The sequence below is a fragment of the Callorhinchus milii genome, unplaced genomic scaffold, assembly GCF_018977255.1.
Source record: "Callorhinchus milii isolate IMCB2004 unplaced genomic scaffold, IMCB_Cmil_1.0 Scaffold190, whole genome shotgun sequence".
NCBI lineage: Eukaryota > Metazoa > Chordata > Chondrichthyes > Chimaeriformes > Callorhinchidae > Callorhinchus > Callorhinchus milii.
This window is the reverse complement of record NW_024704931.1, coordinates 72,575-95,858: the sequence shown is the minus strand read 5'-3', so window position 1 is coordinate 95,858 and position 23,284 is coordinate 72,575. Positions and strand designations below refer to the sequence as shown.

The window sequence follows — 23,284 nt, the reverse complement described above, 5'->3', positions numbered from 1 at the left end:
TGTTAGAAAAACCGACACTTTTTTAAAATTTTCTTGCTATGGATTTCACACCTGATGATGATTGCTTGTGTTGCAGTCGAAACGTCGTGAGAATTTTGATTGTTTTATATATATTCTATCAATTAATTAATTAATGAGGCTTCATTTATTTTATTATTTCCCTTCTACGTGACTTTACCGAAAGAACCAAGAATATATCGTCCTAGACTTACGAACACCCTCACTTACGAACGCCAACTCACGCTTGCAACCTGAAACGTGGAACTATTTTGTTCATTGGAGCGATCCTCCGTGAGATGTAACGGGTCAGCCTTGCACGGGGAGTGTCTGTGCGTGTGTGTGTGAAAGTCGCGTAGCGGTGTTGCGCTACGCTGCGCTACCAACCTGAGTTCGATTCCCACTCACGACCAACACCAGTGATGATTATCTAAATGGGTCTTGGGCCTCCCCTAGGTCTCCTAAGCCTCAAATGAGTACCTGCTACGGTGTGTAAACATTGACACTGTCAGCTGTGCCGGCCTTCATAAGTGCTGCTTGCTAACAGCACTTGCCCCAACAGCCTGTTAAGGCTATACGGGGGAATCTTTGGCATGGGGGGTGTCTGTGTGTGTGTGTCTTTGTGTGTGTCTGTGTGTAAACATCGCCACTGGGGAGACAAAGGCGGTCGGGCGTGGTGCTGGCCACCCACCCCCTCGTGTACCGTTGCCCCAACAGTCTGTTAAGGCTATACGGGGGATCTTTGTCTTTGTATGAGTGCCCCGTGTGTGTGGATGTGCAATTTAATAACTCATTGCGCCCCTTTCGACAGCATTAGGACTCAATGTGAATATAAAGCAGACTTTTTCTATTTATGTTACTTATTTTAGGTTAAATTGTATTTTACTATGTAGTATTTATTACAGTGTTCAATGTAAATTTACACTATTTCTTCTTATTTATGGGTTTAACAATGCTTCCATTTTTTATTGGACCGTAACACATTTTATAATGTTGTTAAGTCGGGGCCTGCCTCGTACAATATGCTGTAATTGGTGACGTTTTGGGCCACGGCCCTTCTTCATAGCACACTATTGTAATGCCATCTACTGATCATCGTGGAGCTCTACAGGTGTGGTTTGATCACGCACATAATGGAATCTGATCCACATACCGCGTCTCCAAAGCACTCGAGTTGTGGTAAACAGAGAGAGAGAGACACACACATAGACACCCTCTGTGTGTCTCAGTGTCATCTCTCTCTGCTTGTGTGTCTGTCTGTGTGTCTCCGTGTCTGTGTTTTGTCTCTTTCTCAAATTTAGCAATCTTTGGAAGAACGTAATAAACCAGGTGGGGTGTTCTTAAATTTGGAGCTTTCGTGACTGCAGGAATTACTCTTTGGCTTTTTCGGTAAAGTCACGTATAAAGATAAAACAATAAATTAAATAATAGCATACGACGTTTCGATTGCAACACAAGCAATCATCATCAGGTATAAATGAAATAGCAACACTGTTGTGTTAGCCGACTCTCTGTGTTGTATTGCATTCCATTTCTAAGTTTACTAGGTTTGTTTTCTAGCTGATTACGATTGCTTGTGTTGCAATCGAAACGTCGTATTCTATTATTTAATACTGGTAGGAACCACCTGGTTCCACCAGCCCACAGGGGATTATTGTGTCCGTCCGTCCGTCGTGCATCCAAAAATGGGAGGGGTGGGGCTGGGTGGGGAGGGGCTGGTCACCCCGTGGTGCTCTTATAAAACTCAACGTTTAACCTACTCACGCCGGCTTGTGCCCGCCCTCACAGTCGGCCATATTTGCGGAATACACCACGCCGCAATTGACCGAGCAACCCAACGTTCCTACCAGCTCCCTCCACAGGAATGTGTTTTATTTTCTTTATACGTGACTTTACCGAAAGAACCAAAGGGTAATTCCTGCAGTCACGAAGGCTTCAAATCAAGTTTGAACCTTATCGTCAATCTTTTCCGTCAACAAATATTCTGAAGCAGAAGATTAGTGCTGCATACAACTGCATTTGCCAATGTTATTTGTAACTTTCATCCTTACCCATGCATCGATAGTTAATGTTTTACGTGTCATTTTATTGAGGGACTGTGTGTTGTCTTCTTGGTGTTGTCTGGGAATGTTTTGCTGTAATTTTGCTGCCTCCTTTTTCCACCTGATGACGATCGCTTGTGTTGCGATCGGAAGGTCGTAGTTTTTTCGTTTATTTTATAAAAATGTTAACCCATCTACGTGACTTTACCGAGAGACTCAAATCACATGAATTCCTGCAGTCACAAAAGCTTTAAGTCAAGTGTTTCATATTGTTTGTTGCCGGAACTTTCTGACCCACCCCTACTGGACATCTGTGCAAAAGAGCTTCATAGCTCATCGGATTTATCTGAATATTTAACTTTGTTCTATCTATAAGCAGAGCTCACATGATGTACCTGTAGTGATCGTTATACGGCGCAATTACAGGACAGTACTAGTTTCAAACTTTTTAAACATACGATTCAGCTACATCTGTTAAAGTGTATCATATATCAACAATGCAGCTGCTTACTTGCTGAAGAGCGAATTGGACAAAGACCATCCTCGGTCTAGCTGCGCCAGCTTGATCAAGTCCTCTTCGTCCAGAGAGAAGTCAAAGACCTGGCACAGGGGTGAAGATTATGGAACGCTAACAACGAGTGATTCTAGATTCAACAAGTTAAATTCTCAAAGCTGCATAGAACAGAAAGCCCAATATAGTTAACCCAGAGTTTGTTTATTCCAGGGGCCTGAGTTGGAGACATGGGAAGTTCAAGAACACAATACAATATTCAGGGGTGAGGAAGATTTCCAAAACTCCAGCGATCCACGTGTAGATATTGTAACTGGAAGTTTACAGGTGGCACTTGAAAAACTTTGACTCAAGATGAAAACAGTTTTTAGGAGTAACATCTGACTTTGCACTGAAATAAATATAATATGGGATTACAAGGGCGTGCCTTTGGGGATGTTATTGCGGTAATTCGCCAACGGCACTTTCAAAGCATTGCTTGCAGCGCGTGCACATGTACGCAAATGTACTTCACTTCACAATACCTTGCTGTTTTGGATAATGTTGGCTGGTGTGACGCTCTTTGGAATCACGACGATATTGTTCTCAATATGGTAACGGAGCAGTATCTGTTAGCACAAGACAAGTCGAGCGAGTGTAAAAAACACTCAGCATCACGCAGATAGACACCCCCATCATCTCCGAAATGTGAACGAAAATGAGATCACTTTGGGATCTCACCGCATTACTGGGCGGTGCCACCAATGGCGATGAAAATTGCCCCATGTTCGTTAAAGCAGGGATACGTGCTGGCTTTTATTTAAACTGAATATACACGAATTCCTCGCGACGCACATTTGTGGTACACGGCGCTAACAAACCGGAAGCAACGTTGAGTATGATGTTCCAAACTGCTACTTAGTCTGCTCCAGAATATTTGAAATTGCAACTCTCATCTTTTCTGTAATATTGTATTGATAATTTTGCAAACTTAAAAAAATTACAATGATTTGTATTTGTTTTTGGTTTTGCAAGTGGTTCTGTACTAAGGGTGCTTGACTAGCACATGCTAGCGAAGGGCCGAATCAGTCGTTAATCCCATTTTGGTAAATACGAGTATAACATATAACAATCGTTTTTGAGAGGTATTTTTTAAAAAAATAAAAAACTGACCCGTCACGTAAATTTTGGAATTTAAAAACTGAATAGGACTACAAAGGAAGCAGAGCAACACCGCGGTTATGTATCTCCACTCTCAAGTGTGGAGATATTTCGACTTTGTTATGGTTTTGCTGCTTCTAGCTGTGATGTCACGTATTTTTTCCGCCCAATTTCAGGCATTGGCATTGACCTTTTAATCATTCCCAATACATACATTTTACGACGCTAAATGAGACCTTGCTTAGAGATATGCATTATACGGTAAAAGTAAGTGTTGATGACAACGACGGATGATTATAATGGTGAGGTTTTTGTTGTTATGGCGACTGATGATGACGGAACATAAAAATAAATCATCCCACGTCACCTGCCCACTGCTCTTGCCATGCTTCTTAGCGATGTCGGCAACCACTGGATCTTGCAGAAGATTTCCAGGATCTTTGTCGAGTTTCACGTTGTCGTTTGAGCTCTTCGCCGCAGCCAAACTGCATGGTCAAATGAACAGGTTCAAACGAAGCACTCAAGGAGAGAGCATTAGCAGAGATAGAACACATATTCGGCGTGCAATTGAGAATTCTCGGGAATAGGATCAACCGAGTCTCACCTGGGACGGTCGGGTGAGCCAAAGGGGCTGTAAGCCGTGAGCACTATGCCCTGTGACTTGCAAAACTGGACCAGCTTTGGTTGTGCATTGTATGGATGCAGCTCCACCTGCCACATATAACAAAAACAAAGACAAAGTACCCCCATGAAGCGTGTGACAGACTGTTGGGGCAAGTGCGGTTAGCGAGCACCTATGAAGGCCGACGCAGCACGAGGGGGTGGGTGGCCAAGACTACGCCCAGCTGCCTTTGTCTCCTCCATTGGCGACATTTACTCATTGTACCAGGTACTCATTTGAGGCTGAGTCGACCTAGGGGTAGGCGCGTGACCGGTTCAAATAATCGTCACCGGTGTTTGGCATGAATAAGAATCAAACTCGGGTCGATGGGTTCGTAGAGTAGCGTGCTAACCGCTACTTTACCACTCCCCACCAACAAAGACAAGGATTCCCCATATAGCCTTAGCAGACTGTTAGGGCAAGTGCTGTTACAGGCACACGAGGAGGTGGGTGGCCAAGGCCACGCCCAGGTACTCATTTGAGGCTGAGTCGACCTAGGGGTAGGCGCGTGACCGGTTTAAATAATCGTCACTGGTGTTTGCCGTGAGCAGGAATCAAACTAGGTTCGCCGGGTTTGTAGTGCAGCGCACAATTCACTCCACTACCGCTCCCCACCACCTTCTACATAAACACACATGTACACACGTGCGCAAAAGCACGATCGGAGAGCAGTTGTAGCCCCCTCCCCCCTAACCAATTCTACGAATCCCCAAGGCTCAGAGCTGCCAAACCATAGATTGGGGCTCTGTGCTATGGGGGAAAAACAGAGAGAAGAGTGTACATTGACGCAAGAGATATGAAGTCACACGGAGAAAGACACAGAGGTGGAGAGACTGAGATACATTAAAAACAGCATCGAGACAAGTAGATATGTGAAGAGACACAGGGACACACAAATATGGAGAGTGACATAAAGAAAGACGTGGAGATTTCCAGAAAATGGAGAAAGACACTGAGACATGGAGATAAACGCACGGAAAAACAGAGATACACAAACAAGAACACAGACAGCGACACGGAGATACAGATGCATAGAGAGGCACGGCAATGTATGAAGACAGAAACATGGAGAAAAGCAAAGTGAAAGAGAGAAACAGAGAAATAAGTACACATAAAAACACAAAGAACACACGACCACTCCAGTTCTCCCCATGTATGTACACTTCTTGTGTTCATACAACGCACACATACTGTGATATTCTCTCATAGCATGAGGATATTACACAGTGACCTGATCAATACAAATGACATGTCGTCCCAACATGATTTGAGATGCCCTGAACCAGCGATCAGCAGCTTAAGACCCCTCTACCTCATTTTCCCTCGTCCGACATCCTCACAGCACAGACGACACCAACCACATGTTGCTGGCGAGGTGTATATGCAGCGTCCAGTCACTTACATTCACGATTTCGTGCCTCCGATTAGCACGGTTGGCTACGTACAGTGCAAAACAAGTTCAGCGTACGTACTAACAACTTGTGTTTATATTCTCGGTTCTTTTGGTAAAGTCACGTAATTAAAGTTTTACCGAAAGAACCAAGAATATGAATCCCTGCAGTCACGAAAGCTTTAAATCAAAACTTGTGTTCACCCACACAACTGCGCACCTGATTGACGACAGGCTTGATCGAAGCAGAGGACAGCAGTCGTTTGAGCTGGGGGATGTTGAAGTTGGAGACGCCAAGGGACTTGACCAGACCTTCTTTCACCAGCTCCTCCATTGCCTGAGACAATCGGAATTACCACTGCTTCATTGTAAAACTTCACGGCATTTACAATTAACTTTCATCATTTATTACAAAACGCTCACAGGGCGTACGTATGTTGAACTTCTTTCGCACCAAACGTAGCCAACCGTGCTAATTGGAGGTGCTGTGGAAGGACAACAAGCTAAACACACACAAAAAGTTGTAAATAAAAAAAAATATAGATTCAAAAGTGCATAGCTCCAGTGGCTTCCTAATATCGGAAGGAAGAGCGTTCCAGACGGCTGTAGATGCACAACCGAAGGACGCAATAACCGTCTTTGTTGTGTCAGCCCGACAACTCTCCAAGCTCGATGATGTAATTACAGTTTTGTGAGAGGTCAATGGGCAATTCTATGAAGAAAAGTACATTGCTCCAGTGGCTCCCTAATTCCATTTGGCCACATAAGCGCTTTTGAAAGTGCACGATGCAGTGACGGTCTTTGTTCGATGGCTAGCCAAAGTAGATTAATGTCCTCTGCGTCAAGCCGGATGCAATTTATTACATATATTTCACCCTGATTGTTGTTACCCTGACTCTTACTGAAGGTGTTGAAGACACCAACTCAAGACGAAAGCGCGATGAAACAATATTTATATCGTAAAGTGCCTTGCATATGGTGTTGCATAAAGCTACTTCATGGCAAATTTAAGTAAAATGCGTAAAGTTTATACGACCAAATCTCCCACAATGCTAAGCTGTGCTAATCCAGCAGTGCACTTAATTGGTGCCGCTGTCCTCAAATTCGTTGAGCTATGGCTCCCAGTGCCACGATGTGTACTGCAGGTGGCAGTGCAGCAACATTCATTGTTATACTAAACCGATATGCTCCCCACCTTCAACTTCCACAAACGGAAGTAGAAAACTATGGTCAAATAACACCCATGACCGAGCAGTGCATTGACCAAATGGCCATGTATGTGCGCGCACACGCATGTGCACGTATTTGAAGGGTTCCTTTGAGCTGCTTTACACGTCAAAAGTGATGTTACATTTATTTTAAGGTAGATAAGAGCCCATGTAGACATGCAGGGTATAGAAGGTGAAGTGTGTTTGCGGGATAAACATGCTGTTGTATTTATATTTGTTGAGAGCATCACTTGGCACCTTCCAGGTGTCCAGGTAATCAACGTCCGAGAAGAGAAACCTGCCGTCCTTTGCGGGAAATAATTCCTCTCCCACGTTCTGAAACGGGAAAAGTCACGGTTAAAATGATACAGCACCATAACATATGCCTCGAGGTAAACGAATGCACATCTCATTTATCCAAGTAGCATCAAACATACCTGTTCAGTGTTCAGTCTTCACAGTTTTGTTATTATTAATATTTGAAATCGTAAACGCTTAATTGTTGCTTCGTGTCAAGCGCTTTGACTTTATTTTTGAAAGATAATTAAAATAAATGCATTCATATTTTAAGAGATACTGGGAAGCGGATACATTTTCCCAGTTAAACTATTTTATATGACAGCAAACACAACCCATGTTTATAAAGAACAGAATGGTTTTGCAGTGGTTATTAATAAAAAAATATGCCAATGTCCATGAATAACAAAATTATAAATACAATACAGCAATGAAAAAAGTCATCAAATATATGTACAATATATTACTTAATTATAAATTGTGGCTGTGTAGAACAGTATTATTTGTCAACAATTCAGTTGCATCAACGTAAATATGTTGGCTCTTGCAATCAATCCTCCAAGGTCTACTCTTAGTTTCCCACCATTTGCCTTTTGATCTTTCCTTGGTTACTGATCACTCTAATACCTGTTTCCTCTCATCGCAACTTCATCTTCACGGTTGAATATACAGGGTACGTTTTCTACTCTGAGCTTACAACATGCTGCCATTGTCCGTATGCATTTATATTGTCAGTGTATAACAGTGAAATATGAATGTAATAATTTATTGATGCAACACCTGATAGCCCATGGGGGAATGCATGAGATAGAGGTCCAGGTAATCAAGCCCCAGGTCGGTCAGTGTCTTCATAAAACTCTTCTTCACATCGGCAGGGGCATGAAACTTGCCCCAGAGCTGCTCACAGTCAACACACAAGCACAGTAACAGTTATAGGCTGATCTCACAATTCATTATAATTTCACACAACAGAATTAGTAAAGGTGGCTGGATAGGTTTGGGGATTATACATGTAAGAGCCCTGAGCTGGTACCATTGAGTTCCTGGTTTTCATTTGGGGGGCCACCTGTGATCAAACCAAGTTCTAAAATGTAGGGAATTTATGGTCTCAGCCTAGTGATCAGAAAATAACATCATATTAAATGTGGTTCTTCACTCAATGCAAAATATTATAGTTCTGAGAAATATAAATGTTGGGGTGATTGCCATCCATTAAACATCTCTTTACAAGGCATGTAACATGTGTCCCTAGTGTGTGTAAGAGCTTTGTGAAGCACATTAGAAGTCGTTTTTAATATAATATTTCAAGGCGATTTTCTGACACACGGATATTATCCAAATATAAATTAATCTAACCTGCGACAGAATGCCAATAGTATATTGGGAATATAATTGAAATCAAAGTGGAGATCCAAAAAACAGGAACAGCTCCAGAGAAGGGCTGACCTCCCATTGAGTGAAGGTCAACTGGCACTTTACTATAAATCCTTATATGATTGAATGAAGGGGGCACTCGATCAAGATGAAAGATAAAGGGTAGGCAGGGGTGAGTCTCTTGGGGATTTTTGAGGCAGGGTGATTTTGTAGTTGATTCGTGATTGTATTTGGTATCAGTCAAGGAAGCTAATGAAATAGCAAATACGTGGTTGAATTTAAAGGTGTGAATGAAAAGTTTGGCAGTGGATTTCTAAATAATTTGGAGTTAGAAGGCGACGGGCCCAATTCATATAGGAACTTGTTTTTCCTATTGATGGTCAAGTCTGTCATTCAGCATAAATATACACAATGGACTTGAACTTTATGATTCATGTAATAGAGTACAGGATGCACACCTTGCTGACAATGAATAGCTGGTCTCGGGAGGCGATGCCCTTGGCAATGCAGGCACGCACACCCGCCCCAACCTCATCCTCATTTTGGTAGACGTAGGCTCCATCTACGTGTCGATACCCCGCCTCGATAGCCGCCTCTACGGCCTTGCAGACCTGCTGTGGCTTGGACTGGTGATGGAAACACAGCACAAAGCAGATATGAAACACTGCAGTGTTTGTTGATTTTTTTTTGCTTTAAGTATGTAAAATATGAAGAGCCCTACTCTGTGCCTATCAGTGTGTGTGTGTCTCTCTATATCTGTAACAGTTTTTTCACTGTTTATCTCCATATCAAGAAATTTCCCATGGCCCTATTATCCGTGGTATTCACGGCAACTGTAGGGTCTGTGAAAAAAACTCCTATTGTCTGTGGCCCTATTCCTATTATTCACAATCTTATTCAGCAAGCGTAGCGAACCCGCTCTCTTCATTTGTGGGAAGCTAAGCCACCAGGGATTAATATATGCAATGGGGTGGGTGACCACCATGCATGCCAGATTGCCATAAGCGAACGCGCGGCTGTGAAAAGGTGTGGGCAGCATAGGGTAGTTCATCAAAATACCAAGTTGTACGAACTGTGCTCCTGTGTTCCCACCGACCAGCGTGAACAACTGTAAGGTCAAATAACTCCCGTTACGTAAGGACGCCCTCATTTAGCAGTGCATTGATGAAAGGGGTGTGTGTGTACAACGTACAATTATAGTATAATATATGTTAAAGCCAAAACACGTGCAAGGTTCCTTTGAGACGAAGACCAAACGGAAAAAAACATGGTCACGGAATTAAAACATTCAGATGATTCTTGGACACCATACTTTATGGTTCATGATATCAACACCACCTTTGTAAACATTTATTAGATCATCGGGGTTTTCTCTTTGATTAAATAATGGAACTGATAATTATATAATTACAGGACTATACATCAGTTATTCAATAAAAAAAACAATCTTGATTTGAAGCTTTCGTGACTGCAGGAATCCATACTCTTTGGTTCTTTCGGTAAAGTCACGTAGGTAGAAAAATAAAACAAAATACAAAATAATATATCACGACGTTTCGATCGCAACACAAGCGGTCGTCCTCAGGAGGAAAAAATAATCCAGCAATGGAACTGCTGAACCAGGAAGAACACAAAAAAAATCAACATTCACTTTCTGACCGAGCTGGAAGATACTGTACAGATATTCATGATTGTACGTTAAATGTGGTACAGTATTCGAGACATGAGCAATTGTGAATCATGCTTGGCCGGTCTTGAACGAGCAATTATGAGATTAGGGTCGGAGATGAGTTAGCACTTGGCCGGGAAGCATTTTTACCCAGCACACATTTCGACTGAACTCTTATTGATTTAGTCAACTGTTTTCCTTAACAATTTAATCTCAAGGTTAAAAAAGTAATACCTACCTGAAGATAACATTCTGTAAGTCACACCTTTAGGAATAACGCATGTAAATAAGTTACAGTGTAGTACATGTTGACTAAATGGTTAACTCATCTGATAAGCACCATCTTCTTCACTACAGCTAAACCCAGTCCTCACTTTGAATGGCATTGAGGCACACCTTTACATTCAAACAAATCAGTTTTATTCTTTTACACTTGAACTTATGAACATCTGTATTCAATCGACTTGCAAAAGCTGTACGTGTGTATAAAATATGTCTCATTCTCTCTTTATCTCTGTCTAGCCTAGGGTCGGCTCTTTGGCTGCGTAAAGATGATTGAGTAAATGTTGCAGGGAATGGGTCACTATGTAATGTCCTGGTGACAACAAAATGTACAACAGTCAAACTGTGCTATTAAAAAATAACTAACGGGGGGGGGGGGGGGGGGGGGGACAAAATAAACGCAGTTTATACCATCACGCATTTAGTTTATTTAAGTCAGAATGTGTGTTGTCATCTGTCGTAAACCTGTTGTGTTTGTGTCAAAGTAGCTCTGCGTGTGATGCGGCTCTCGAACTCTATTGGTCAAAGACAAAAACTAAAGAATGTCTCTTCTTCTTTCAAAGGTCACCGGCCCTTGATCTAAGCCGTGTCTGTGTCTCTGTATCTCTCGTGCCTTCGCATCTCGGTCTCTCCCCATCTGCTAAGAGCCACACTCATTGTTGAGGCAGTTCTGGCTCCTGCTGTCATACACAGGCAATTGCACAACACTGACCACCACCACCACAGCTTATAACGCCAACTTCACCACAGTGGCGGCTCCTGCAAATCTCTCAGGGGGGGTAAATGTCTGGATGATTGATAAGGATAAGGTCCACCCATGCAATGGATAAATTAACAGCTTAAGCATGTAAAGGCAACTTCACTTCTTTAATATTAATGAAAAATAAAGTGACTCTTACAATACATCTTGTTTGTTTCTATACTCACTATTAAAACAAACCACTCAAGTTTATTTTATTAAAGATTCCACTAGGTGGCAACAAATTATATTGTTGGATGAAACGTGCTTACGTATGATGACGTAAGCACGCATGATGACGTAAGCACGTTAGGGCGAGCCCTCCCGGAAGCCATAGAGAATGCATTGCAGCGCCCCCGTTCGAAAAAAAAACATCTTTGAATGTAAGTCTATGGGGCCACTCGGGGCGATTCTCAGCTGGAGGGAAATCGCCCAAAAAGAGGCGGTACTCCACAGAACGTAGCATGACGCTGATTGGACTATATCCAGAGGCACAGTGACGGCTCGCGTGACTCTGTGGTTGAATACATTGGTGGTGCGTCGCCCAATCGCCCTAATGAAGAAACCGCCCCTGCTTCACCACTACAATCTATACCCCAACACCAAAGCCATGCAACCTTGGGCAAATGTTGACGTTGCACGTTGGCCCACCGTTGCATGTTTACTGTGGGACGATTGTGATTGTACAGGGGAAATGATTGATTGCGCAATGTCACAAGCGATCGCCAACCAAACCACAGATTGATTAATTACGTAGAATTGAAAAGCGGTCGTTGCGTGAGTTGGCATTATTGTAGGGAGCGTGTAGGTGTGGGAGCAATGCTTATTTGTTTAAGGCGTAATGGACAGCCTTAAATTGTGCAACTGGAGTGGGAACAGGTTAACATGGTTATTCTTTATCAGGATACTGTACAGCGTTTTTCAACGTTATATACAGCAAGTGAATAACCAATTCCGCACAGCGCATTCAATTGTTGATTTTGAAAAAAAATGTGCCGCTGTTTATGATATAAGGGGTCGTCCATAAATGACGCCACGCACCTGGGGGGGGGGGGGGGGTCAGACATTTGTGACGATGTGTGACAAGGGGAGGGGGGGGGGTGAGAAATGTGACGTCACATCAAAATGTGTAACTTAAAATAAATATAGACAATACGTTCTACTTAATTAAATTGACTTTTAATACATGTTTTCTACTACAACATCAGAGTGCAGCGCCACATTAAATACGCACTACAATGACAATAGTTTAAAGCGATTTGAAGCATGTTTTATTTGGGGGGAGGCAGAGCTTTGTGATGTCATAAAAAATCGTCCAAAATCGACGTCATTTATGGACGGCCCCTAACCCACCAATTCGTGCGGGCCCGAGCATTGCGCCCACCAACCTATGCCCATAAGAATGTCAATCTCGTGCAACGATAGCTGTTTGTGGCTGATGGTGGATGTTCTGCCTCACGGCAGGTGTTTTGCTCCACGCCAGAAGTGGGGGTGTGTGTATACAGGAATTTCCTGTTTTGAGGTTGAGTTTGGTCACGTGGCCAGGAAGTTACGATTTGACAGTCTTTCAGCCACGAGGCTGGCGTCCGCCATTGCACAGAGTTCAAGATGGTGGCACAAATCACGTCCCAGTGAATCAGCTGTAACTGTACATTGTGGGACTTTAAGAAGCATTGTCTGTAAGTTTTTTTATGTTCTTATAATACTGGGAATGCCGTTATAATGCTGTAAATGGATATGTAATGCTGTTAAATTGTTATGATAAATACGAGGCCTAGTTAACAACGAAGCCTGCAACTTGCCTTATTGTAAATGTTACCTGTAATTGAATAAGTCGAGTCAGACTTGTACCCATGTAACCTTATTGCGATCTTGAGAGCAAGGATGACGAAATATCTCATGCACAATTCAGTGTTATGTGTAGTACTGTACATTTAGGCTGCAGCATGTTGATTACACGATGTGCCCTTAACACAGCTTATTCTCTTGTATAGCTATTCAGTACTAATGTAGGTGCCTGGTCGATCCAGGATCTATTGTTGAGTTCATGTTATCTAAGACAATGTTATGATGTTGTAGTGTTCATTCATTGTATTGATATTACCAAGTATTAACATATGCTGTATTTGTGCTGTGTTTTTCCATCAGTTTTACCTCGTTCAATTCATTAAATTCGTTTGGAGTCGGATGTTCACCCTGGCTCTGAAAGTTTATTGGATGCGAGGTTATCTACTTGGATAGTGGTGCAACGCAGCGCACAGCGAGGCCGAGACAGTGGACTTGTGTTTGAACAGTCACTCTCAGTCGTGCGGGTTATTTCACCATACGCAGTCTGACGACGCTGGTTGGTGAAGTGTGTTTAAGGTGGGGCGCTTTGACATTGGGCCAAAGTACACATCGGCAATGAGTTTCGCTGCAATGCCCTCTTCTGACAACGTAGTCGCCCATCCAAACACTAACCCAGGCTCAAAAATATACGATACAAATAAAACTAAGTTACACCATTGATTGTTTTGTCTAGCTACGTATGGCTGTCCCGTACAGTGGTCTCTTATTGCAGTACTGCACTGTGACATGTTTTCATACTCAATTATTGAGAAAGGAATTATCGACATTAAAATTGTAACGAGTCGTTTATTTTCACACATACAGGCCAGGAGAAGATTTTTATTCGAATTATTTTTTTTGTCCCATAGGAAGACCACAACATATTAAACTACCGACTCGATCATAAGCAAGTTCTCGTTATTAAGTCCAGCTACAAGTCTTTTTATAGTTTGTACAATAGCTCAAAACGGCGTTAAATCTACCTCGCAAGATTATTATCCGGACACAGCATAGTTTGGCTTTCAACCGACATTCTGTTTGTGGTCCACATCTCCAGCCGCCCTGGCGAGATGTTACCTACCTCGCCTGGTATACAGGTTGCCGGTCATAGGTTCGATCCCATCCCTAACGCCTGTATATTTGGAGTAGCACGGATTTTTATTCGGGTCCTCCGGTTTTCCCCTCCACATTTAGAATGAACACGCTTTTAGAGTATTTGGCTCATGTACATTTCCACGTGATAAGCCACTTCCTTAAGCAATCATTTGTGGCCAGGTCGCTTCTGAAAAATATATTTCTAGCTCAGTGGGCCTTACCTGATTAAAAACATGTATTTTAGTTCTTTGTAGAATTTCCCCATTGACCTCTTACATAAAACTGTAATTACATGATCGAGCCTGGAGAGTTGTTGGGCTGACACAACAAAGATGGTCACTGCGCCCTTCGGTTGTGCATCTACGACCGTCTGGAATGCTCTTCCTTCCGATATTAGGAAGCCACTGGAGCTATGCACTTTTAAATCTAGATTGGAAACCGAATTTTTTAGAACTGCTTTTTTGCGTTTAGTTTGTCGTTCCTCCCCCCACACTTCCGATTAGCACAGTTGGCTACGTACGGTGCGAAAGAAGTTCAACATACATATCACCTAGTCAAATGCCTAGATATAAGAGATATAGGAGGATCATGATCAAATGGACAACTTTTCCACAGTGATTGGAATGCAATTGCATGTCAAGTACAGACTTAACCCACACTTGTGAAACCTGTTCAAAGATAAATGTACATTGTTATTACAATAACTTTTCAGTAAAGAAGTCTTTCAAATCCTAGTATATATAACATCCGTACACTATGCTTCTCATTTTATGAGTTGGAGAAAAAAAACGTGTTGTTAAATTTAATATATAGTTACAGCAGAGCCACGCATTCAAAATTAATCGAAACACAAGAATATTCACGATATCTGACATAACCATTGTACACACTGGCGGAGCCAGTGGGGGTGGGGTGGCACGTGCCCCACAATGATCCGATCGAAATCCCTAATTTCGATCGGATCATTGTGGTTTATTAGAAATACATCGCATTTTGCGACCCCCACTGCCACTGTGCAGCATATTATTACGTGCCAGGGACTCTATGAAATGATAGGACAATAGTCTTGAGTCCATAATGGGCAATAATTAACGGCAAAGCAGTTATAAGTGACTCACAGAATTGTGCGCATTTGCTTATACAGTACACGACTGAAGGCATCAACACCTTCAGTGAGCGCGATGCCGATCACATAACGCAGTTCAAATTCGACCTTCGATCGATGGCTGCGCCATCGCCGCACACGCATCGAATAAAAAGCAAGGGACAAGTCCTTACTTACTAACAACTCCTCTTATCATTTTTCATTGCTGGATAGGTCGCCCCCCCTACCTGAAAATCCTGGCTCCGCCATTGATTGTACAGCACGCACATTTGTGAAGTGCATCTTTTCCTGTCCATTGGATGCACTTTTCATCTTCTTATATACATTTTAATTTAATGCAGGTTCTGACGATGGGTGCAAATAATCGAGTGTGTGGGGTGCAGTGTGATGTACCTTCCATGTGCCCAGGCCAAGCAGAGGCATGTTGTGACCATCGGAAAGGGTCACTGCTGCTGTCGAGACGTCTGCCATTGTTGTAAATTCACGTGGAAACTATACTGGCTGCGTGGTGTTCCACTGCCAGCTGCGTGTTCATGCCTGGCTATTTATTGTCTCCACCCAAAACACTCGCCCCAGCCCAGCCGACATGGGCAGACCCAACCCTCGTACCCATTTTGTGCTCAAGGCTGCAAATGCGACTGATTATGTTTTGCTATACAGTGAGGAAAAAAAGTATTTGATCCCCTGCTGATTTTGTACGTTTGCCCACTGACAAATAAATGATCAGTACTATAATTTTAATGGTAGGTTTATTTGAATAGTGAGAGACAGAATAACAACAACAATATCCAGAAAAACGCAAGTCAAAAATGTTATAAATTGATTTGCATTTTAATGAGGGAAATAAGTATTTGACCCCTCTGCAAAACATGACTTAGTACTTGATGGTAAAACCCTTGTTGGCAATCACAGAGGTCAGACGTTTCTTGTAGTTGGCCACCAGCTTTGCACACATCTCAGGGGGATTTTGTCCTACTCCTCTTTGCAGATCTTCTCCAAGTCATTAGGTTTCGAGGCTGACGTTTGGCAACTCGAACCTTCAGCTCCCTCCACAGATTTTCTATGGGATTAAGGTCTGGAGACTTATTTCCCTCATTAAAATGCAAATCAATTTATAACATTTTTGACATGCGTTTTTCTGGATTTTGTTGTTGTTATTCTGTCTCTCACTGTTCAAATAAACCTACCATTAAAATTATAGAATGATAATTACTTTGTCAGTGGGCAAACGTACAAAATCAGCAGGGGATCAAATACTTTTTTCCCTCACTGTATAAGGGTGTGGTTTATGATTAAAGATTTAACCAAGAGAATGATAGTCTAAATCTTCTACTTTATATGGGCATGTTCCTGCTAGATTTATGCAAGACAAGTGCTATGAATATACCCATGAGTAAAGATTAAATATGTTACCTCGTCGCATGCATTAGATACCCTTGAATTATGGGATTTGTGAGGGTGTTTTTTCCATGTTCTTTGTCTCATCTTGACTGCTTTAGCTGAGAAGAGGCATTAAGTGAATGTTCAAAGTAATAATTAGCAAAGTATAGCTGTAATGCCACGGCCTCGCAACAACTGCCTTTCCCCCGGACCCGAGGAAGGGGCGGCGTGCCTTTGGCCTCAGAAAGGGGACCTCTCCCCTGCCAGGAGCGGGCAGGTGATGGGCACACCTGGAGCGACGGTGTTAGACCAGAGGACGCCGTTTTGAGATTGGCTCAAAAGAAAGCTGTCTCTGGTGTGGACCAATCAGTTTAAAAGACAATGCATATATTATCAGTGTGTTTTTTGTTTGCATTCTGACCACAAATATTGTGGTTAGTGCAGACGTGATTCCTTTTAAAAGGTTTCAGTTTGGTGCTTTAACATCTTAACACCTGTTTGTTGCTAGAAAAAGGGGAAAACCTATTATCATATTTTGGTTCTGGCAAAGGAGGTCCTATAATATAACCTTATTGGCGATTAGACTTTCACCTGTCAGGTTTGGATGTACCCTTGGATGAAAGATATGCATAAATATATTAAGCTGTGACCTTTGATGTTGATATATAGTGTAATTTATTTATTATACTCATTGCTTGAATAAATTAAACCTTGTTTATTTTGGTAATATTCCTTCAAACTGCAATACATCCTGTTTTTGCTTGACTAAAATATGTACAGTAAAGGACATACAGTACATTAATAATAATAGTTCAATTTGTAACGCGCGCAAATTTGCAGACGTAGTGGCCGCAACTCAGAGGCGCGGAGCCAAGCTCAGAGTCGCTCAAAAGCATGATTGTAGAGGTGAGTTTTTAAGTGTCTCTTGAAGGAGGCGATTGAGGTGATGCTGCGAATGTGCAGAGGGATATCGTTCCAGACTGTTGGGGCTGCCACCGAGAAGCGGCGCGTAGACATGACCATCCTGGATCTTGGTATCAAGAGGAGGTCGTGAGTCGCGCTGCGCAGGCATCTGCCGTGTGCTGAGCTGCAAGTTGTCAATAATGAAGAAAGGTACGGCGGGCAGGCGGATATGAAGGCATTGTGGCAGAGGCAGGCGGTCTTGTATGTGACCCTACTGGCGATGGGGAGCCAGTTGAGAGCACGGGGACGAGTGTGGGCAATGACGACGCGTGCTAGGTTATTTTGTAGTCTTTGAAGTTTTTAGGTTGCCAGCGGAGGTCCGGACAAGGACGGAGTTACAATAGTCAAGGCGAGACCCAACTATGCAACATGCCAAAGTGTTGGCAATTTCAGTAGAGATGAGAGGACGTATGTGTCTAAGAGCCTTCAGGTGAAAGTTACATGAGCTGATGATATGGTTGGTTTGACGGTCGAAGGATAAAGTTGAATCTAGGATGACACCGAGGTAGCTGAAGTGGTCGGTGAACTTGATGCTGTGACCGAAGATGTGTATGTGTGTGGGGAGTGCTGCTGAATTGAGACGTTGCTTGGTACCTAACATGATGGCCACTGACTTTTTCGGATTAAGGGCTAGGTTGTGTGCAGTGAACCATTGTTGCACGGCGGTGGTACATTCCGAGAGCCTCTCGAATCCAGATGCATTGCTAGAATCGATGGCGGTGAATAGAATCGTGTCATCCGCGTATGAGTGATGCTTAACACCGAAGCTTGCAATGAGCCGGCCGATCGGGGAAGTGTAGGCTGTGAAGAGCAGGGGACCTAGAACAGAGCCCTGGGGAACCCCGCATAATGCTGTTGTTTCAGGCGATGTGGACATGCCCACCCTGACTGAAGATTGCCGGTCAGAAAGGTACGAAGCTATCCACTTGAGTGCTGAGCCGCATATACCGAAGTCGGATTTCAGGAGGGAAGTAAGGAGCGAATGGTTGATGGTGTCGAAGGCTGACGAAATGTCCAGACTTACAAGTGCAACAGTTGAGCCGGAATCAATGATCGTTAAAATGTCATCGAGCACTCTAGTGAGTGCTGTTTCTGTGGAATAGTTTTGACGGTAAGCTGACTGGAAGCAGTAGTAGTTTGCGGAGGAGGTGACGTGTGGTTTTAGCTGGGCGAGGGCTAGTCGTTCAAGGAGTTTAGAGAGGTTCGAGAGGTTAGTGATGGGACGATAACTAGATGGGTCATCCGGATCTAGACTTGGTTTCTTTTACAAGGGAGAAACCAGGCCAGATTTGAGGTTGGACGGAAAACACCCCGAAGAGAAGGAGGCATTTGCGATGTTCCTGATCATGATGGCGAGTTCCGGAGCACATTGCTTGAACAAGGAACCTGGGAGCACGTCGAGTGGAGATGACTTCAAATGAAGTGATTCAATTAAAGAGAAAACGTCTTTTGTAGACACCGGCTTTAGCATAATTAGAAGAGTGTCTGGGTTAGTGCTTACAATTTTAGGTACCATGAAATTGTAAGCACTAACCCAGACACTCTTCTAATTATGCTAAATTATCATGACATGCATGGTTATTATGCTTTTAATCTTAGTCACATCACTAATTACCATACCTTGCAGTACTTTACATGCATTTAGTGTGACTAAAAATAAATTATTACACCTGCAAGTTTATTGTCATCAACGTAAAATGTTCTACGTTATCTTTCGTATTGAATGTGTCTCAATGCACAAACTGATGGATGAAGGCTGTAATAATCTCTCATGATACTGCGACGCAACAATTTACCTGGGAAAGCATCCTGACAGTGCTGTTATAAGTTATTAAATATACTAATATATAAACACCCAGCTCTGTCATTCTGTGAGTCTGTGATTAACGCGGCACGGATTGGTTGAAGTGCGTCACGTGACCGCGAGCAAGAGACGAGTGAGTGAAAGTGAGGAGACGAGTGAGTGAGAGTGAGGCAGAGCCGTGCTCTCTCCACTGCTGCCCTGAGGAGAACCGTGCCCCGTCCACTGCTGCCCTGAGGGAGAGCCGTGCTCTCTCCACTGCTGCCCTGAGGGAGCCCCATGCTCTCCACTGATGGCCGCCTGAGGCTCGCGCTCTCGGGGTGCGCTCCGTCGCTTTAAGATGTTCTGTGTTCATATTTTGTTTGTTGCGGTTGCACCCGACTCAAGAGCCGCATGGCTCACAGGGCTATACGTAATCAATTAAACTTGAAACCTAAGACCCCTTAAGAGCTCCCAAATAATCCTAACAGTTCTTTCACTGATTAATAAGTGATAGCTCTTAGAAGTTAATGTCACGATGACAACTAAAGTTTAGATACATTTTCATTCATTCACATTTAAGGACATCGCGGGATCGTCAAAAAAGATATGTAGAGTGAAAGTTTTAAGTGAAAGCCGCGTAACACCGCTCTTATTTGACTTATTAAAAGTCCTCAAGTACAGCGAAGCTGTTCGCGTTGTTTTTTAGTTTTTTTTTATTGTAATTCACTATCAGCCATACATCCGGTCGTCTCTCAAGCCATTAGGTTAAAAAGTAGTTGAAGGTGAGTTCTTTAAAAATTTTATCTGACAAACTTTGTAGGATGAACGTTGAGATTAATAAGGGCACGGGGTGACCAATATGGTCTGCATTTGTCTGTAATAAGGTTAGGGGCACAGGTGGTTCATCGGCCAGTCATCTCAGTCGGTCAAACCCATGGCACTTGCTGATCTGTTCCGTGGCCTCCTGCCAGCAGCGAGCCTTTGCCACTTCACGTGATAGCCTCCAAAGTGCACCCAGCCTGGCACAGGCGCCGTGGGTGGGCAGCGGCAGCTGTTGATCAGCGGACATCCACGAGTTATCAGTTCAGGCAGTTAAGACCATTAAGGGAGTTAAGGGGGTTGAAGAGCAAATAAAAGGGGTGAAAGGTGGCAGTTGGAGTTCAGTTCAGCCTGGAGAGGCTGGTTTGTTAGTTAATGCGTGGGATTTACTGGTAAAAATATATATTTTATTTGTATGTGTAATGAGAGCGCCATCTCCTGTATTATGTGGGGTGTCAATGTCTGCACCGTCATTCTGTGTGATATGCAGTTATGGGTTATCTCGGGCAGCGGTCCCCAACCTTTTTGACACCAGAGACCATTTCGTAGAAGACAATTTTTTCACGGACCGGGGGGGTCATCATTGGGTCTTTTCCCCCTTTTCAAAGAAGCTCTCCAGCGACGTTTTTTTTTACTAATTTTGGCTAGGGTTTAGAGCTTGTGGGCTTACCAAAACTGTGACTGAGACAAGTGCGGGAAAGAGGCGCGGACGGAGGTGGTCAATAAAACATCTGTGGGCCATCCGCGGACTCACCGCTCACGTCCTGCTGTGCGGCCCGGTTCCTACAGGCCACAGACCGGTACCGGTCCGCGGCCCGGGGGTTTGGGACCCTTGATCTAGGGCAGGGGTCGGCAACCAAAATAACAAGAAGAGCCATTTCTTTCCAATTCGGTACAAAATTCAGTATTTCAAGAGCCGCAATGCATCTGAGTATACGTACTCATCGTCAAGAAGCAGCCCGTAAAGAGCCGCATGCGGCTCCGGAGCCGTAGGTTGCCGACCCCTGATCTAGGGGAAGGATTCCATCTCGTTCTAGATTTGAAGCTTTCGTGACTGCAAGGATTCATACTCTTAGGTTTTTTCGGTAAAGTCACGTCGGGGAAAATAAATAATAAACATAAAAAATAAAAATAATTTTTTTATATTTATATTTTATTATTTTATTATATTATTTCTATTATTTTTATAATAAACATAAATAATACAAAAATTAGAAATAATATTTTATTTCGATTATAATTTCTATTATTAATTTTTACCTACGTGACTTTACCGAAAAAAAAACCTCAGAGTATGATTCCATCTCGGCCAACGGCAATGGGACGGAGCCACCCGGGATGCCTTTGGAACGCTCCCGAAGGTTCCATGAGGGGCGTGGCCAGAGGCGTGGTTTAGTCGCCGGGAGGGTATATAAGCGGGGGGCCGGAGCAAGGCCATCTCCGTCGGCCACGTGGCGTGCTAGAGAGTGGGTAAGCGCCACGTGGCGGCATGTATCCGTAGTGCGAGTGAGAAGAGACGAGAGACAACCCAGGCTGTACCGAAGATTATTAATAAACGATTCAAGTTCTTATCGTGTCGGAGACGCTCATTACATGTGTATTTGAAAAGTGCTTTGTTTAGCTTTTCCTATAATTTACACGCATATGTGTTTTTGTATTGTAACGTTCTGACCTACTGGACGTCTGTTTTAAAAGAGCTTAACAGCTCGTCGGATTCCTCCAGTGTCAATACAGATTCTGGTTTAGAAGTTTGGTCAAATGAACCCGCACGACCCGCAAGGGTCTTTAATGGATGTGAAGTCACGCCACAATTATAATGAGCATCGGTATTTATCCTGGAGAAATCCGATGAGCTATGAAGCTATTTTTTAACAAATGTCCAGTAGGGGCGGATGAGAAAGTTACACAACAGACAAAACACAACAACGATACGAGTGCAACATATAGGAAGGGTAAGCAAAATCGCTAAAAATAAATAGACTAAACTTATTATTTTACCAGATAAAGCCCACCGAGCTGCACTGTGCATCTATTTTCAGAAGCGATTTGACGTCACGTCGCGAGTTTCTCACGCGTGCCCGATGACGTCACGCGAATGGGTTTTAACGCGCGCCCGATGACGTCACGCAGCCGGTTCTTTTTACGCGCGCGTTCGACGTCACGAGAGCCAAGTTTTTTCGTCACGCGCGCGATGACGTCACGAGACACGGATTTTCTCTCGCGCGCGATGACGTCACGAGAGACAAGTTTTTTTCCCCTCACGCCCGCGATTACATCACGCGCCACCTGTAAGTCTCTCTCTGGCGCGCGCGATGACGTCACGGCCACGGCTTTTCTCGCGCGCGATGACGTCACGAGAGATACGTTTTTTGTCCCCTCACCCCCGCGATTACGTCACGCGCCACCTGTAAGTTCTCTTTCGCTCTCGCGCGATGACGTCACGAGACACGGCTTTTCTCTCGCGCGCGATGACGTCACGAGAGACAAGTTTTTGTTCCCCTCACCCCCGCGATTACGTCACGCGCCACCTCTAAGTTCTCTCTCTCGCGCGCGCGATGACGTCACGAGACACGGATTTTCTCTCGCGCGCGATGACGTCACGAGAGACAAGTTTTTTTTCCCTCACGCCCGCGATTGCGTCACGCGCCACCTGTAAGTTCTCTCTCGCGCGATGACGTCACGAGGCACGGCTTTTCTCGCGCGCGCGATGACGTCACGAGAGACAAGTTTTTGTTCCCCTCACCCCCGCGATTACGTCACGTTTTTTCCCCTCACGCCCGCGATTACGTCACGCGCCACCTGTAAGTCCTCTCTCTGGCGCGCGCGATGACGTCACGAGACACGGCTTTTCTCTCGCGCGCGATGACGTCACGAGACACACGGCGCGGGCTCGCGCGCGCGCGATGACGTCGGCTTTCCGGTGGCGCGCACGTGACCGCGCAGGGAGGGGGGGGCGGGGCGTCGGTGGCGGTGACGTCACGCCGGCGAGACGCGGCCTGGCG

The 23,284-nt window shown here is 43.9% G+C and overlaps 1 protein-coding gene across 1 annotated transcript; it reads right to left on the bottom strand.

The window, feature by feature from the left end:
- Positions 1-2,550: 2,550 nt before the first annotated feature.
- Positions 2,551-15,808, bottom strand: LOC121851890 (aldose reductase-related protein 2-like; the record flags this gene model as incomplete). Its single annotated transcript, XM_042345977.1, has 9 exons — positions 15,731-15,808; positions 9,079-9,246; positions 8,027-8,143; positions 7,208-7,285; positions 5,962-6,078; positions 4,295-4,401; positions 4,058-4,157; positions 3,075-3,158; positions 2,551-2,639 (listed from the first exon to the last, which is right to left on the bottom strand). Coding segments are annotated over exons 1-9 (938 nt in total), but the record flags the coding sequence as incomplete, so codon positions are not given.
- Positions 15,809-23,284: the final 7,476 nt, after the last annotated feature.